The 17,987-nt window shown below is 43.6% G+C and overlaps 1 protein-coding gene across 3 annotated transcripts in view; it reads right to left on the bottom strand.

The window, feature by feature from the left end:
* Positions 1 to 922: 922 nt before the first annotated feature.
* The window catches only part of KHDRBS1 (KH RNA binding domain containing, signal transduction associated 1), a 38,907-nt gene continuing 21,842 nt past the window's right edge, over positions 923 to 17,987 (bottom strand). Inside the window, exons 9-11 of one of the 3 annotated variants that reach the window (XR_446331.3) lie at positions 15,832 to 16,024; positions 13,148 to 13,207; positions 923 to 1,232 (exon numbers count right to left, since the gene is read on the bottom strand). Coding sequence is in view for 1 of the 3 variants with exons in the window: in XM_007092404.2 (XP_007092466.2) it covers positions 15,927 to 16,024 (98 nt within the window). In the remaining 2 variants the exon portion in view is untranslated. Of the gene's footprint in view, positions 1,233 to 3,010; positions 4,433 to 13,147; positions 13,208 to 15,672; positions 16,025 to 17,987 lie in introns of those variants that run through there. The other 2 variants (XR_006221142.1, XM_007092404.2) reach the window with 2 other exon arrangements.

Below are 17,987 nucleotides of genomic sequence, written 5' to 3'. Positions count from 1 at the left end.
GTTTCCTCATCTGTAAAATGAGTATAATGGATCGGAGGATTAAGTGAAATTGTGCATATAAATACTTGACAAGGTGCCTGGTACAGTCTAAGCACTTAATAAATTATTAGCTCTTATTTATAGTAATCAATAATGAAGAGAAAACTGGGCTCAGAGGTTTAATAAGTTGCCCAAAGTAAATCAACTGATTTCAATGTCTGTTTCCCGCTAAGAACGAATCCAAGCTCATTAGAATGTCCTAGGCAATTAAAATGCAGACAGCCTCTCTTTCCAAACCCAGCCCTCTTCCTAGTTCCTTTGTTAGGATAAATGACCATAAGAGTTATTTTATTAAAGGAAGGATGTAGTATTAGAGGTCCCTAACTTCTGAGGTAGCTCAGGATAAAATCGACCTAGACACAGGCCACTGGAAACTAGAAGGCTATCAAAGGCTGACTTTCTAATCCTTCAAGAGCAAGTGTTAGGCCAAAGAGCTAGCTCAATATAGCTGGAGGAAGAGCGGGAGCTAGACAAGGTGCCTTGGCTCTCTCCCAGAGCTGACAGAAGCTACCAGAGTGGGACCATTCTTCACTTGACCAAACTTTATTGAGCTCCTCGGTGCCAGAGACGTGTCGGGGAAGGGCTAGACAGTACAGAAGTGAAGTAGGAAAAGCCCTGCCTTTTAAGAGCCTTTTGGACAAGGTTAGTAATCAGCAATGAAGAGAAAAACAGGCCCAGAAGTTAAATAACTTGCTCAAAGTAAATGAACCTTCTCACTTGGCTTTCCTCAGACTGTAACAGAGGTGACAACCAGCCTTGGGCACCTCCAGAGGGCTCCCAGGCTGGCACCCATAGCGCAGGTGTGGTATGGCGGGAAACAGGAGGTGGTTCCATCCAGTTTTGCTGGAGGCTAAGGGGGAAGCAGGCAATCTGGGAACGGACACAGTGGGAGTGACCAGTTTATTCAGATCTAGGAAGCTGTGCTTGGGATACTGTTAGTGCCCTTCAGCTCTTTAAAGTCCTAAGCAGGTTTGTTAGCATCACAGTTCCCTGCAGCCCTGAGGACTCCATTCTGGGCCTACAGACTCTCTTAGGGGATCCTAGCTGGCTTTCTGTGGGCAAATCAGACAGATCAAGAGGTGGAGTGGGAAAAGACTGGTGATCTCTCCTGGGTTTCTCTGTGCTCAGCAAATGCCCTCAGGCCAGCCATGACACAGCAGGCAGCTCTCTTGGTTTCCGGAGTCCTCTGATCGCTGCAAAGACACAAGTAGAAAATTAAGAGACATGAAGCTACCCTATCAGGGGGCTTCTTGGCCTCCCATTCGGCCAGGCTGCCTCCCTTACAATCTCCTCATCCCACAGCGCAACTCTAGTTACTTCATTCAGTACAGGTTTCTAGGTGCACAGATGGGTAGGCAGTAGGAGCTCACAGCTTCTAAGAACTGTCTTTTTGCTGTTAGTCAGGCAATGAAAAATGGAGCCTCACTTCATGTACCTCCCATCCTTGGCTACGCCTAAGCTGAGCGATTCAGGGCAGAATCAACTAAACCACTAGGGCCTTTAGCTATACAAGCTTTGAAACCACTAGGCCTTTAGCTATACAAGCTTTGGGGCCTCCAGCTATACAGAGGGGAAAATGGGTTTTGCTTTCCCAGAGATGTGAAAATGATAAAGAGCTTTCTTTAAAGACTTTGGAGGAAAGAGAATGAGGAAAATAGGCATCTTCTTACAGCTATTGTTAGCACCTCAGTCCTAAGCTCAGGGGTCCATCTCTTCTGGCCTCACAGCCCCAAATACCCAGAGTCATCTGCAGGAGAGACACATCCTAAGCCTGGGCCACAGGGCAGGGCCCTGCTCTCATGCCAAAGCCTGTTAGCAGCGCTGCTGTTCTTTTAAAAAAAATGGCACCCCCCCGCTCTGTTGGTCGTTCCAGCCAGCAAGTAGGAACCCTCCTTAATCATGTCCTCTTCTCCCACATCTGATCAGGCACCATACTATGTTTATTGTAGCTCTGGAAAGTCCTTGGATCCATTCGCTTCTCTACATTTTCAGTTATCACCCTATTATAGGTCTTCCTCATTTCTTGTCTGGACTAAAATAAGGTTTCCTAACAGGTCCTCAAAATCCATAATCCACTTTCCACTTAGGAGCAAGTTTTTTTTTTTTTTAAATGTTTATTTATTATTTTTGAGAGATAGAGACAGAGTGCGAGCAGAACAGGGGCACAGAGGGAGAGACAGAATCCACAACAGGCTCTAGGCTCTGAGCTGTCAGCACAGAGCCCGACACGGGGCTCAAACCCATGAACCGTGAGGTCATGACCTGAGCCAAAGTCAGATGCTTAACCGACTGAGCCACCCAGGCGCCCCAGCAAGTGATGTTTAAATTTAATCATGTTGCTCCCCACACCTCACTCCTGGATTCAGTGGTCTTCAGTGACGGCCTCAGAATAAGGTCCAGGTTCCTACCTCGCCTCAAACCTGCCCTCTGGGTAGACTGTGCTATGTATCCTTTCCCCGAACCATCTCGCAAACCCAAACCGTCTGCTTAGCTAACTAACCCTTCCTTTAGATGTCAGCTTAAACATCGTTTCTTTAAAGAGAACCCCCAAGCTAGGCTAGTGTGCCTGTTGTCTGTCCTTACAGCACCTTGTTCTTTCCTTTCATAGCCCTTGTCAAAACTGAGATGATGTATGTTATTTAGGAGGTTAATATTTGTTTAGTGTCTGTCTTGAGGACACTCAAGACATATTTGAGAAATATAAGCTCCGTGAAGGCAGGGACCTATTTTATCCTATTTACTTGCCACTGAATCTCCAGTGTCTAGCACATAGTAGGTGTTCTAATAATATATATCAGCCAATGCACTTATTTTATTTTTATTTGAGAGAGAGTGAGAGTGAGTGCACACAAGGCAGGAGAGGGGCAGAGGGAGAGAGAGAGAGAGAGGATCCCGACACACGGTTTGATCTCATGACCCCACATCATGACCTGAATCGATTATCAAGAGTTGGACGGAGGTTCAACCAACTGAGCCACCCAGGCACCCCAGCTAATGCCTTTAATAAAATGAATGAAAGGGGTGGCCATTTATACTGACCTCTGGAAAGAAGCTTATGAAGAATCCTATCAGAGCACAAGGTATTTCTCTTTCTCAAAGGCAGATGCAGAACTTTTTTTCTGAACTCCAACCCCAGAGAGCCTAAGAAACGGAGAGCGTCCATTCTGTACCTAAAGCTTGGCCATGAATGGGAAGCATGAAGGCTGCAGGAGCCAAAAGCCTGAGAGGAATTAGTTGTATCTGAAACCCAAACTCTTCTATCTCAAGTTCTCACACCACAGTGTCTGGAGAGAAGAGACTGAGGTGCTAAGTGGGCTGCAGAGGTTAACAAGGGAACAACAGCTCATACAGACTTCTTAATGCGGTATTGAGAACAGGAGGATGTCCAATTTCTTAGCAACGTGTTCTACTTAGGTGATTGATCCGGGTTGATGGCCTGGCTGTGTCTCAGACTCTGCCTGGACACGTCTCAAATGAGCTGGCTTTTTTCAGGAGTCTCCATATCCTCCCCAAGTTTGCCCTGGAAATGACGAGGCCTCCTTGTAGCAACAAGCTCCCTGGGGGTAGGTGGGGAGAAGCACTGGGATAGCTTGTGTCCCTGTCTGAGAAGTTCCTAGCTGCCCATCTCCTGCCTGAGACAGCAGCCAAAGACTCTCACCACAGCAGTATACCCACTGCTGAGAAGCTGCTATGTGCGGTCAGGGAATGTCAAGGAGCTGACCCTCAGCAGCATGGTTATGAAATCCAAGTCCCTTCCAGAGACAGTCTCCCTCCTCTTAGAATGGAGAGCTGCAGCTGGCGGAACACTGGATGAGAACATGGCCTCCGCCCTCGTGCCAGCACAGGTTACAGAGGAGACGACTTTCAGCCCAGGGGTCAGAAAATTGCTTTTAGAGGTCAGTGAACTTATCTGCTCACTACCCACCCCCCACCTCCCCAGTCCCCACAAGGTTTGGTCTGCTGCCTGAATGCAGCCTCCTTGGAAGCTCAGGGAGCAATCAGGTCACAACAGGACTAGGGTGCAGTGCCCACCATAGATAGGCCTTTGTTCCTAAGGAGCCTACGAGAGCTAGCCCAGGGAACAAAAGAACAAGTAGTTAGGCAGGGCAGTGCACTTCCTCCCCTTCCCCCCAACAGCTGCTGTCTCAGACAGCTGTATCCAGCCTGTCTGCTCAGGCTATTAAATATTCATCAGATGCTTGCTAGCTTTAAACATGCAATGACTATTAATCCAGAGAGCAAGAGATACATGAAGGTTGTGGAGAGAGAAAGGGAAGGCTTAGAAATATTCAATTCTTTTAATTTCACGAATCTGGAAACACAGCACGGGGTATCCATCCTGTACACCAAAGCTGGGAACTACTTTCAGTGTAAGCGGATCTTCTGGTGGCCACTGTAGGTACAGAGAAGAGACCAGGAGGCAGTTAAGTAAGAGCAGAGACATGGGTCTGAACTCCAGCTCTTGGGCCCTTTGGTCATCCTAGCCCAGACTCATCAGTTTCCCAGCCTAATCCCTGCTTCACAGGGTTGTCTGTGAGAATTAAGTGGGTCGCTGCATATGATAATTCCAGTGGAGTTAGCCTAGAATTAAGAGCTTAAAATGGAGGCAGAGACTTCACGCATTCAGGTCCCAGAGTGAGGAAGCAACATTCCTTAAGAGTGAAGTTTCTATCAGAGGGACTGAGTTCTCGTCTCCAATTCACAGGGTGGGTTAAAGGGACAGGATGTGGGAAGCCTCCCATGACATGTGGCAAAGGCCTAACATCCCACCCTCAAATAGCCCAAACGTCTGAGAGGAGACAGGATTATTCTTTCTGAAAAAGGTTAAGAACCAAAAGGCTTCTGGTAGGAGGAGAGCAGAAGGAAGGCAAGGTGAGGGGACAACATCCCTTCACTCTCTGGCAAAGAAATGGTGCCACTTTACCAAACTCTGCCCTTCTGCTTTCCTTTCATACCTACCTTGGGCTCAACTGCAAACACAGGTGTGTTCAAGTCACTTTCATGCTCAAGGCCTTTAACAGCTCCCTAACCTTTAGGATGAAGACCAAATTCTTTGCCTAACATTTAGCTTTTCAAAATGGGCAGCAACCTACTCGCCCAGCCTCTATTTATAGTTAACATTTACTGAGTGCTTGCTACAGGTCACGTTGACCGTTCTGCAGGCATTCACTCAATCTTTACAACAATGTTATTCGATAAACGATAACCTCTCATTTTGCAGATGATGAAAGTGAGACTCAGGGAGGCTAGCTCACCTAAGGCTCCAAAGCTAGTGAAACTACCTCTCGAGGCAGCAGGCACTGACATTAGTCTGTTTAAAGCCATAATAAGGTGCTAGGTGAATCTGTCTGCCTGGCAAATTCTTGGTTATCCTTTAAGACTCGACTTAAATGTCACTCCCCTTCTCCGATGCTCCCTAAGACTCCTCGGACAGCTCCCCCAGCCTCCTTGATATTCAGTTCAGCAACAGAGCACAACCACACACTACGTGACTACTGAAGACTTATTCTCTTCCATTAGACTGAGCTTCTGAAAGGTAGACACCATAAACTGATGGAGACCGGTGACCTGTAACAGCCAGAATAAGGACCTACGTGGTCTCAGCAATGTTCACTGCAGCAGCAATAATATACCTGCAGAAGCAGCCTCCTTCCAGAGTAGAGAATACTGTATAGGCCGAGATGGTTCTAGCTGACAAGTAAAACTCTTTTTAAAATTCCAGCACAATCTAGTAGTTGAAACTGATCACGGACTCTGAAATCAGACGGCTTGAGCTTGAATTCCAGTTCTGCTACTTAACAGCTGCATGACCTTGGACAAGTTACCTAATTTTTCTGGGCCTCAGTTTCACCATTGTGTAAAAATGGGACAATAATAGCTACTTTATAGGTAGATAAGGTAATACATACACATAGCAAAGAATAAATGTTAGAACTGACAAAATGCAATAGTTAAGATACATTTTCTTTTCGGATTTTAACAGCTGAAATCAGGATGCATCTTACACTTGATATGAAAACAAACTACTGTGTTGGTTTAATTGGCAGTATTTTTTCTTTCTTTGCAGTACTTGATACAGCTTATAAAAAATGGCCTCAGTATCAATGAAATATGGTGTCATCTTACAGAAGCAGTGTGCTCTCAGCATAGAGAATTGACTTCAGTATATAAAAATCCTGAGAGGCACACCCCACAACTTGCTACGCAATGATGGTAAATTACTTCACCTCTCCTAGTATCAGCTGCCTCATTTACCAAATAGGGACACACAGGAGGCATTCAAATTAGAATTAAGAGCTCCTCCCTTAGCCAGGAAGAGCTGCTTATTTTCCCTATGTCACTTTCTCCTTCCCTTACCAAGTGGGGTCAAGATCACTGCATGGAAACAGACCAAGGAAAAATTTAATGTTTATTTTTGAGAAAGAGCATGAGTGGGGGAGGGGCAGAGAGCGAGGCAGACACAGAATCTGAAGCAGGTTCCAGGCTCCAAGCTGTCAGCAGAGTCCAACGTGGGGTTCGAACCCACAAACTGCAAGATCATAACCTGAGCCAACGTCGGACCCTTGGGCCACCCAGGTGCCCCAGACCAAGGAAAAATTTAAATGACTACTTAACAGTAACACTGCCAGCACATAGCAGCCTGTACAGGCTCTCACAAGGCACAAGAACATAGAAAGACGGAGCCCGTGAGCCTTGAGGGACATAGAGCTTTGGGGTTTGAGACCAGGCAGGGAGTATTTAAGTTTCAAAAACCTCAGTGTAAACATCTACTACCACACCACCCCTACTCCCCTATTCACATGGTACAGTGCAACTCTGTGTATGTGCAGGCAAGAGGCTTTTGGGTCTTGACTCTCAGGCTGCTGTTCCTAAAACAAAACACAATCTGAGTCTGTTTCATGTTTAGCAGCCAGAGAGCCCTAGCAGCTGCTGAGGCATCCTTACCTTCATTCTTGGCTTGGGACACAGGGTGGAAGGGGGTGGGAGAGAAAGCAAGAAGGGACAAACCCTAAGGCTACTTGAATAACTGTAGTATCCCTAGGTAAGAAAGGGTGAGAGTGTTCCTTTAGCAGCAACAGTCATTGCCATTAACACCCTGCAGGTTCGATAGAAACCCTGGAGAGAGATGGGGACAGGAGCAAAGGATGTTGATAGTGGAAGAAAGGGCACACAGAGCACAGCCTCTAAGCCTCGGAAGAACTACATATGGCCAAGCATGGCAGCTAGAATAGCTAGCCTCCTTTCCCCTTTAGCAGCCAGAAGTATAAACGCAGGGTAAAGACAGGGTTTGGAGATATCCATATGTGGGATCAAATCCTAGCCCCATGACTGACTATTAGCCTTTAGTGATGCCAAAATAATCCAGTCAGCTATTATTTATTGAGTAGCCACTATTTGTCAGAAATTACTCCAATTATATCAGTAACTTTTAGTAATACATATTTTAAAAGGTAGTAGATCTATATCGCTGTGGTCCATTGGTGTGCCAGTATGGACAAGGGTGCCAAGATCATCCAACGGGGAAAAACAGTCTTTTGAATAAATGATGCTGGGACAACTGGATATCCACATGCAAAAGAATGAATATGAGACTCCCACCTCACACCATATGCAAAAGTTAATGCAAAATGGGCGACAGACCTAAACGTATGAAATAAAACTAGATGGAAATAGGTATAAATCTTTGGAACTTTGAATGAGACAGTGGCTTTTTATCTATGACAGCAAAAGCACAAGCAACAAAAGAAAATAGATAATTCGGACTTCCATCAAAATGGTACTTTTGTGGTTCAGAGAATGTAAAGAGAAGGGTGCGTGGCTGGCTCATTTTGTAGAGCATGAGACTCTTGATCTCAGGGTTGTGAGTTCAAGCCCCACGTTGGGCATGGAGCCTACTTAAAACAGAATAAAACAAAAACAACCAAAGAAAATAAAAAGATAACCCATGAAATGGGAGAAAAATACTTGCAAATCACCTATCTGACAAGGGTCTAGCACCAGACCATATAAAGAACTTACAATTTAATAATAAAAAGATAGTCCCATGTGAAAATTGATAGAAGATTTCAATAGACGTTTCTCCACAAAAGACCTACAAATAGGGGATCAGCACATGAAAAGATGCTCAACAACATTAGTCATTAAGGAAGGTACAAATCAAAACCACAATGAGATACCAATTTACGGCAAGCAGGATAGTTACAATAAACAGAGCAGAAAATAACAAGTGTAGGTGGAGAAATTTGAAACTTCATACATTGCTGGTGGGAACATGGTGCAGCCTCTGGCAGTCCCTCCAACAGTTAAGCAAAGGGCTGCCGTCTGACCCAGCAATTCCTCTCCTAGGTGTACGTGCAAGAAACTGAAAACATATGTCCACATCAGAACTTGTACATTAATGCCCAGAACAGTATTTTTTTAAAAAAATGCTTAGTTTTGAAAGAGAGAGCACGAGCTGGGGAGGGGCAGAGAGAGAAGAGGACACATGATTTGAAGTGGGCTTAGCGCTGACAGCAGTGAGCCTGATGCAGGGCTCGAACTTATGAACCATGAGATCATGACCTGAGCTGGTCCAATGCTCAACCAACAGAGCCACACAGGTGCCCAGTATTTTTTTGAAGTTTGTTTGTTTATTTATTATTTTTAAATGCTTATTTTTGAGAGAGAGAGAGAGACAGACGGAGAGAGAGAGAGAATGAATGAATCCAAAGCAGGCTCTAGGCTCTGAGCTGTCAGCACAGAGCCCAAAGCGGGACTCAAACCCATGAATGGAAGATCATGACCTGAGCTAAAGTGGATGCTTAACCTATTGCGTCACCCAGGTGCCCCTAAAGTTTATTTATGTTGAAAGAGTGTACACAAGCAGGGTAGGGACAGAGAGAAAGAAAGAGAGAGAGAGAGAGACAGAGACAGAGACAAAGAGAGAGAAGGAATCCCAAGCATGCTCCACATGCTGCCAAAGCCCAATGCGGGGCCCAAACTCATGAACTGTGATATGACTTGAGCCAAAGTCGGACACATAACCGACTGAGCCACCCAGGAGCCCCACAGAATTTTTCACTATGGCCAAAAAACAGAAACAACCTAGATGTCCATCGGTGGGTGAACGGATAAATAACAAGTGCAATATACATCCAATGAAACAGTATTTGACATTAGAAGGAATAAAGTACTGATACGTGTTATGACATGGATGGAGCTTGAAGACATTATGCTAAGTGAAAGAAACCAGTCAAAAAAGATCCCATGTTGTATGATTCCATTTACACGAAATGTCCAGAACAGGCAAGTCAACAGAGGTAGGAAGTACATGAGTGGTTGGTTAGGGCTGGGAAGGCAAGTGGATGGGGGAGATGGCTAAGAGGCATGGGAATTCTTTTTGGGGGGTGATAAACATGCTCTAAAACTGAATGTGGTGATGACTGTACAATCCTGTATATATTAAAAACCACTGAATTGTACACTTTAAATGGATGAATCACAACCATGTGATTCTCAATAGGGGATCACATCTCCATATGGTATCTCAATAATCCTAACATGTCTTTTAATTTGTATTAATAGAAGCTAACCAGAGGCTGTAAGCTGGTAGGCTTACGGGCAGCATTTGGCTTGCAGCAGAGGTTTTACAGGGGCTAATACTGATCTGAGTAAACATTAACTGCCAGTATAGGGGTGCCTGGGTGGCTCAGTCGGTTAAGTGTCTGACTTCAGCTCAGGTCATGATCTCAATGTTCGTGAGTTTGAGCCCCGCATCAGGCTCTGTGCTGACAGATCAGAGCCTGGAGCCTGCTTCGGTTTCTGTGTCTTCCTCTTTCTCAGCCCCTCCCCTACTCACGTTCTCTCTCTCTCTTTCAAAGATAAACATTAAAACAAAAAAACAAAAACAAAATGAAAAAACCCAACAACTGCCAGCACATAAAATCCAAATTACTAGTTCTTGAAAATCAGATCTAGGAAGTCTAACAAAAAAACCTTCTGGAACTGGAAAAGAAACACGAATGAAAAGGATCTTCAAGTGCTTGACAGGCTATTTCTTCAGGTGTCCAAGGCAGAACCAGTATAAGTTACCAGAGTGACTCATTCAAAGTGAGGGAACACTTCTAATACTTGCAGCGGTCTTAAATGAAACGGGTTGCTTTTGGAAGTAGTATGCTTCCTATCACTAGTACAAAGTAATGATACAGGGGCACCTGGGTGGCTCAGTCGGTTAAGCATCGGACTTCAGCTCAGGTCATGATCTCACAGTCTGTGAGCTCGAGCCCCACGTCGGACTCTGTGCTGACAGCTCAGAGCCTGGAGCCTGCTTCAGATTCTGTGTCTCCCTCTCTCTCTGCCCCTCCCGTGCTCATGCTCTGTCTCTCTCTGTCTCAAAAATAAATAAAAACATTAAAAAAAAAGAGTAATGATACATGCTGTAATGATACGTGGATGATCCCTGAAAATATTATGCAAAGTGAAAGAAGCCTATCACAAAAGGCACATATTATGTAATTCCATTTATGTGAAACATCCAGAAGAAGCAAATCCATAGAAACAAAAAGTAGGTTAGTGGTTGCCAGGGGCTGGGGAGAGAGGGGAATTGGGAGTGACTGCTAACAGGTATGGGATTTCTTTTTGGGGTAATGGAAATTTTCTGGAATCAAATAGTGGTGATGGTTGCACGGCATTGTGGATATTCTAAAAACCACCAAACTGTACACTTCAAAATGGTTAAAATGGGACGCCTGGGTGGTTCAGTCAATTAAGCGACTGACTCTTGATTTCAGCTCAGGTCATGATCTCACAGTTTGTGGGATCAAGCACCATGTCCAGCTCCATGCATACAGCGTGGTGCCTGCTTGGGATTTTCTCCCTTCCTCTCTCTCTCTCTGCCCCTCCCTTGCACATGTGCGCACACATGCACTCTTCCCCTATCTCAAAATAAAGAAATAAACTTAAAAAAAAAAACGGTTAAAATGATAAATTTTATGTTACTCAAGTTTTATAACAGTTAAGAGAGAAAGGTAAAGAAGACCAAATGTGGGGCGCCTGGGTGGCTCAGTCGGTTAAGCGGCCAACTTCGGCTCAGGTCATGATCTTGCGGTCCGGGAGTTCAAGCCCCGCGTCGGGCTCTGTGCTGACGGCTCAGAGCCTGGAGCCTGTTTCAGATTCTGTGTCTCCCTCTCTCTGACCCTCCCTCATTCATGCTCTCTGTCTCAAAAATAAATAAACGTTAAAAAAAAAAAAAAAAAAAAAAAAAAAAAGAAGACCAAATGAGATAATTCTTATTAACTGCTTAGGATATTATCACACAGTGATGTTAACTACTATTATCAACTTTATTGAGGCCCAGAGAGGGATTAAAGGTTTTGTTTTCGTCAAAACAGAGACAAATGATGAAGCAGAGTCAGGACAGGTCCCCAGTCCTGCCTGGCTTATCTAAAGCTTACAGGACTGTAATAATAAAAATTCACAGGTAGTGACAGAAAGCTATAGAAAACACTGGGACTAACTGACTAAGCTACAAACTCAGAAAAAGCAGACCACTTGCTGCAGATCCAGATCTGCCAACAATAAAAACCTGTTTTTCCAGGCACAAATTGTAGGCCAAATGAAGAAAGAAGCATCCCCCCAATTCTGCTCTTAAGACTACCCTAGGGAAGAGTCAAGACTAATTCTCTGTATTCAGGGACTTTCCCCTAAAATTGCCTTGCCGTTCATATAATCAATATCAGACTTAGGACTTCCTAGGTGCCCAGAACCATGACCAACACACACGGTCTTCTGGAGTCTCCAGATCTCAGAGGCTCCTGGGAGAAGCAGGTCAGGAAGACATGATCTCCCAAGAAGGCAGATATCACCGTCAAAGGCTGTATATGCCTTTGGCCTACTAGTTTGGTCCTTTCCCTTCAGTGCCCTCTTAACCTTAACAACTCTCTTGGGAGCAGAGGGATGAATCATCCACCTAGCTCCTCGACAGCTTCAATCCGCAGGAAGGCTTGCTCAGTTGCCCGAGCCCTCGCCTACCCAAATCAGGGGGTTAACCTTTCTTCCAGAACACCAATATTTAGTATATATAGGACACCAAATTGATTGGCCTTATACATACCAAAACTCATTCAGTTTGCCAACCACTCTAAGGTGTACAGTATCACCATCTTCCTCCCTAGATTTGGAAATAAGTGGTTTGTGTCAGGTCACTTAACAAAGCTTGGAGATTCAACTCTCTTTGTCATTGTCTCATGCCCTTTCTACTATGCCACACTATCCCTTCTGAGGGATACCTCAGGGTGAGAAATACCTCTTTCCTTAGATTAAAAGCAGTATAATATAGAGAGTGAAGATGTTAGGTTCTGGCAACAAACTTGGGCTCGATTACTAGCCATACTAATTATATGACTCTGGGAAGTACTTAACCTCATTAAGTCTCAGTTACTTCTGTAATATACAAATATTACTGGACAATTGTTTTTTGGCTTCCCAGTACCCGTTCCTTTTTCCTAATAACATTCTGGCTTCCTTTTGCATAATTAGTTTTTTCTTCCCACATCCTGGTAAAGAATGAACATGTGACTCAAGCTAATACAGTCTGACATTCCCTCCCTAGAACTTGAATCTCAAGGGAGAAAGCAAACAAACACAGCTAGAGTTCATTCATTCTTGCAATAGCACCTAAATAGCTAGTCCTGTCTTCAAGAACATTCCAATGATCTACCACTGCTGTCCCAGTTCTCTGCAATCTGGTTCCCATGCCAGATTTTCTAGCCTTCACACTAAATCTGGAGCCCCTAACACATTTCTAATAAGTGCCCTTTTATTTACATTATCTAGTCACTTTGTTGCTTATAACCAATGAACTCCAAATGAAACAGTGCCCCACCTCGTAAGTTATTGACAGGATAGAGTGGGATTTAATAAATAGAAGCTGACACTAAGATCATAACAAGTAAATTCAGTATGGATCGTAAACCAACATTTAAACATAGTTGTGTTGTAAATAGGATACGTACGGATGACAGGCAAGAAAAGTGTGCCCACTGATCACCTTCCAGGCCACCGCCTGGCAAAACTATTTTATACTTAGGATAAAAGTCCCACATCCTTAGCAGAAATCACCTTAACCTACCTGACATGGGTCTTCACTACCCATTCTACTCCAGGAAATGCCTCAGGAGTTTTCAATCACCTGAAAATGGAGAAGTAAGAGGTCAGTCTTTTGAAGAGGAAGTTTTAAAGACATACAAAATAAAAGATAGAGATCCTGCATGCAGTTTACACATTACAGGAGAGAAACATGCAACTTTAAAGAAATTTTAAGTAACATTTCATTGTGAATATCAATATGGGGACCTATAGGGGCTCATCCTTGTACATTTTTAAATAGCTGAGCAGAAAGCTTGACTTTGGGGAGCAGCAGGTCTAATCTACATTCATTGAAATTTTACAATGTGTCATTTAAGATGTCAGACTTTGTGCCCAGGTTACATTACAGTTCACTTGTGATGGGCAGGATTATTAAGAGTTATGGCTAATTTATGCGGCAGCATATGGTTTTTCTTTTTACAGCTATTTTTATTAAACAAGTTTTGCAAAGTTTTAACATTAAAATTAACAGCTAAAGAATTGTTTATGCAAGTTGCTGTCACAGTTTATGTAAAAGAGAAATATGTGCTATTAAAATCAGACATTTAGGTTACCTTTGGTTTTTTGCGATGCATGTTAGCTTTACACATCCTGATTCTCTTGCGATAATTTTCCTTTAAAAAGGGGGGTATAGAGTGATCTCTTTTCATCAAAACAAGACATAATGCCCTGAAAGCTGACTTCAAACCATGGTTGAAAATTCAGTTATTTACACTTTATCACAATCTACAAATACATTTTTTTGTTGGTGTGTTTTAAAAAGAAAAAAAAAAATGTCCATCATGCACTGCTGCAGGCAGCTTGGCACTTCATACAAGAGGATTTTTCACCCCCGAGCAGTTTAGGTGGCTCCCTTAGGGAAGGCATGAGAACCCCGAGAATTAACAGAGGAGTGGAAACAGGGCCAACCAATTCCATCATTTCCTCTCTTGGTCTCTCAGGAGGGAGTTCAGAGCCAGCCTAACATGCCAGATCCTGCCCCAGCCCAGCTGATTTGTCAACAGCATTTCTGGGACTGGAAGGGAAACCCTTAAGGGCACCCAGGGTTTGCTGAACTGTCGTATCTAAAGGCAGGCGCTATCTCTTTCCAAGCTCACAGAGGTTATTTGGTGTCACTCTTAGGGCCACCTGGGGGCTCTACAGAAGGTGCAAGCGAGGGTGGCTGGCACTTTAAATACTGAGGCCTATGTATGGAAACCAATCCAAGTTTCGGCTCAGTTGGGTTTTTTCTCTCCAGAAATTAGAGCTTGTGATATAGGACGGATAAAACTGCTGTCAACAACTTCCAGGGGGTGAAAAAGCTTTGGTTATTTTTAAACTAAAACTTAACAACTCGATAAACTTTTTTTTGGTAAACTTAAAATAAAATCCCCCCCACCACTTTTAAGAATGTCTCCAAATTTTTAACAAGCCCATTAACTTTAGAATTAATTTAAGTTTATTTGAAAGAGAAAACTATTTTATTGTCCACCCAAAAAAAAATGACAATTCATCACATTTACTTTGATTAAAAAAGGACTAAACTTTATTGACAAACTGCTGCAGACATTTTGACATAAGTTTAAGCTACCTATTTAGGCAGACTTACACATGTAGCATTTAATCTTCCAAGAACAAAATGGGAGGACGGTACAAATCCAATTAGGACTTTAACTTATGTACAAAGTGGATTTTGATTCCTTTTTCATTCAGCTGCAGTGTCCCTTTTTATATCATGCTAGTGTTGAGACATACTTCACTAACTACCTTGGGAACAGTTCAATATTGACAACTGTCAACTTAAAAAAAATCATCAGCTTGTGGCTCTAAGTGTCCAAGTGAGCTTTACATGGAGTGCAGAATCTCAGATGGACAAAACACTTTGTCTTTTTAAATACTGAAATTTTAATTATTAGTATTACTATTGAAAGGTTTTTCATGGCTAAAAAGCTCTGCATCAAATTCAATCCAGGTGGCCAGCCCCTCTCCCCAAATCAACCTCTTCAAATCGTACTCCCCGCTAAGTATCTCTCAACACTGTATGTCTGGGGCTAGATTTCAAAACCCACATAATGAAAAAGTCAGTTTTACAAACCTAATTTTGTTGTTGCTGTTGTTTTAAATCAATTAACGTTAAAAATTGCATCAACTATTTAATTCATGAGGATCTTTCATATTAAAATTTAACCTTAAGATTCAACCGCCATGTGCTTTTAAAGGAAACATTTTTAGAGACGTCTGAGCTCACTTTTACATGGTGGCACCTACTGCCGTTAACGTTTGTGATTTTAAATCTTAAACAGCCCTGAATTTTGAAATGTAGCCTAGTTTGGGATTCTGCAACTACAACTTTACGGGATGCCTCAAATCAAAACTAAGAGAAAGTTAACAAGCCTTAAACTTCAGAACCTTTAAAGCAAGCAATGTCACTTTTGAAACTAACAGGTTTGTGGTGTTTTTTTTTTTTTTTTACTCAACTTCTTTTTTTTATTATAAAAGGTACATTTCTGTTTATATTTAAACAACAAAGAAAAAAAGCATCTACACACTTAAAAAATTAATTCGATATTCCTAAATCTATTTTAACTCATTTTAAAATACTACATACAGAAGCCAGAATGCAGAGTTAAGAATGGAGTAAGGTGGGGAGAAGAAGGGGACCACGAAGAAAAACACTTAGACAATTACTTGTCTGTTGTGGGTAAAGCAACAGGAATCCTGGGAGATACAAGAAATCAGTAACAACTTTGCTCATAACTGATATTTTCCCCTCATGTGTGTTTTTAATAACGTCCATATGGGTGCTCTCTGTATGCTCCCTTCACTGGCCTAGCTGGAGGGGCCTTCAGCGACGGCCTGGTCCCATTCCAGTCGTCTTGGCCTGTGGGGAAAGCAAGAACAGTTTAATAAACCACATGCCGCTGGCATCTTGGGATGAGCAGGAGTAGAGTATATGGTAAAGATCACCAGAAACACTGCTTCGCTTCCAGCGTCATGCCACCTCCCAGTGGTCCTTGCTTTTTTGCTCTGCTTGGACCTCCTGAACAGTTTAGTTCATTTTCCAGCTGTAGGGCAATTTGGAGTGGGCAGACGAGAAACAGCTCAGAAAAGACCTGGAGTCATCTACAGCAAAGAGGTTCTCCACAGGCAACATGATCTCTACTCCAGGATAACCCAATACCTGGATAAACCCGACACCTTACTCAAGACAGTAAAACAAAAATCAGTCTCAGTGGGTCCACGACGCCCTTTTTCCTGTTCCCAAAGGAATTTGGCAGAAAGCCTCAGGTAACGTGGCAACTTTGGGAAGTCTTTCAGAATGGAAGTAGGCAGCTCCCTTTCCAACAGCAAGTCAGGTTTCCCTGTTGAGGCATGTCCTCTGGCTCTCTGGGAGAAGCAAACAAGGGCCACATTTCATGAGGCCTCCTCACCAACAGAGCTGGTCCACTGCTCTGGTGGAGGGAAGTACAACAGAATGCGTTTATAGCACTGATGAAGAGAATTCACTATTTTCTTTCTTAGGCAATAGCCCAGACAAGCCAGACACCATGGTTGACATCCTCAAATGGTTTTCCTTTGTCACAGGGAAAAGCCCGAGGGAGGTATCACTTACTTCTATAGCTGACCTTTCAGGAAAAAGAGTTGTGTTTATGAGCTTATTCTTCCCACTCGCCCCCATACTTTACCCAAGCCAGTTCATCCCTGAAGTATTTCTCCAGCTGCCTGCATTCACAAATAAGAGCCTCCATCACTATAGGTCTCAAACCTCTATGTGGATCTAAAGTCCCAAAGAATCCTATCTAAGCTTGTTTATACCCTTAGTGTAATAGGTATATTACATCCATCACTTTCCAAGTGGCTTCTGGTACCAACAAGACGGTTTATTTTTCTAATTCTGTTTATAAACGCAGAAATCGTAACAGATTAACTGTGGCAACATCATACCAGGAGCAAAAGAGGCAGCCTGCCTCTTTCAGTCCAGTCTCTTCTCTGGCAAAACAGAAATGTAATTTAGTCAAACACATACAGAGGCCCCATTGTACTGTCTCGCCGATGGAGGGAAATACCCTAGGGCAATCCCACCGCCCTTCTAAATAGTGGCATGCGAGCAGAGCGGTGCAGTGTTACCGATGGCAACTGTCCAGTACCATTTAACGAGAACTGGTAAAAAACTATTTCCCTGGGCAAGCAGCTGACTGGCTACTACATACTGTGCTGAGGAATTAAGCTCAGCTGGTCTCAGCTCGAAAAGGCTCCCCACCCCTTCTTTTCAACCAGGGGTAAGGGGAGACTGTTAACTAGTCTGTTAAGATGACGTGCCAACTGAGGAGCCCCTTGCCAAGGACTCTGGAATTCCCTCAGGTATGCTGAAAACACATGCATTTCAAAGGCTGCTCTCTCTGCACCCACTGCCACATGGCACTCCCTATGGGGCCCATTAACCCAGGGCCATAACTGGCTCTGGAGGACACTCTTGAGCAATGTGTTTTCAACTAAACCTCAGGGAAGACAGCTTGGTCCTGCTGCCATTCCAGCCTCTATAGCTCTCTTGGGATCAAGGACTGACCTGACATGTCTCCAAGCCAGTAAGGAGCTTGGTGCCAGTACTGCCCTGACCTGGCTCCAGCCCCTAAGGCCTCAGATCTGAGACTGACAGGCACTATTCTTGCATCCAACCTGCCCTGGCCAGCTACTTGCCACCTAGCTCCCCTTCAACTAACATTTCCTCTACATAGATTCTTTTTGATGAGAGCTAAAACTGTTCTTAAAAAACAAAGCGGGGCTGGAGAATAAAGCTAGATACGATGAAGTTCTTGTTATCTACCAATGTGGCCTAAGCACCA

This window comes from Panthera tigris, chromosome C1 (genome assembly GCF_018350195.1).
Source record: "Panthera tigris isolate Pti1 chromosome C1, P.tigris_Pti1_mat1.1, whole genome shotgun sequence".
NCBI classification, from domain to species: Eukaryota; Metazoa; Chordata; class Mammalia; order Carnivora; family Felidae; genus Panthera; species Panthera tigris.
Note: the sequence above shows the minus strand (reverse complement) of the source record. Positions and strands in the feature narration are given on the sequence as shown.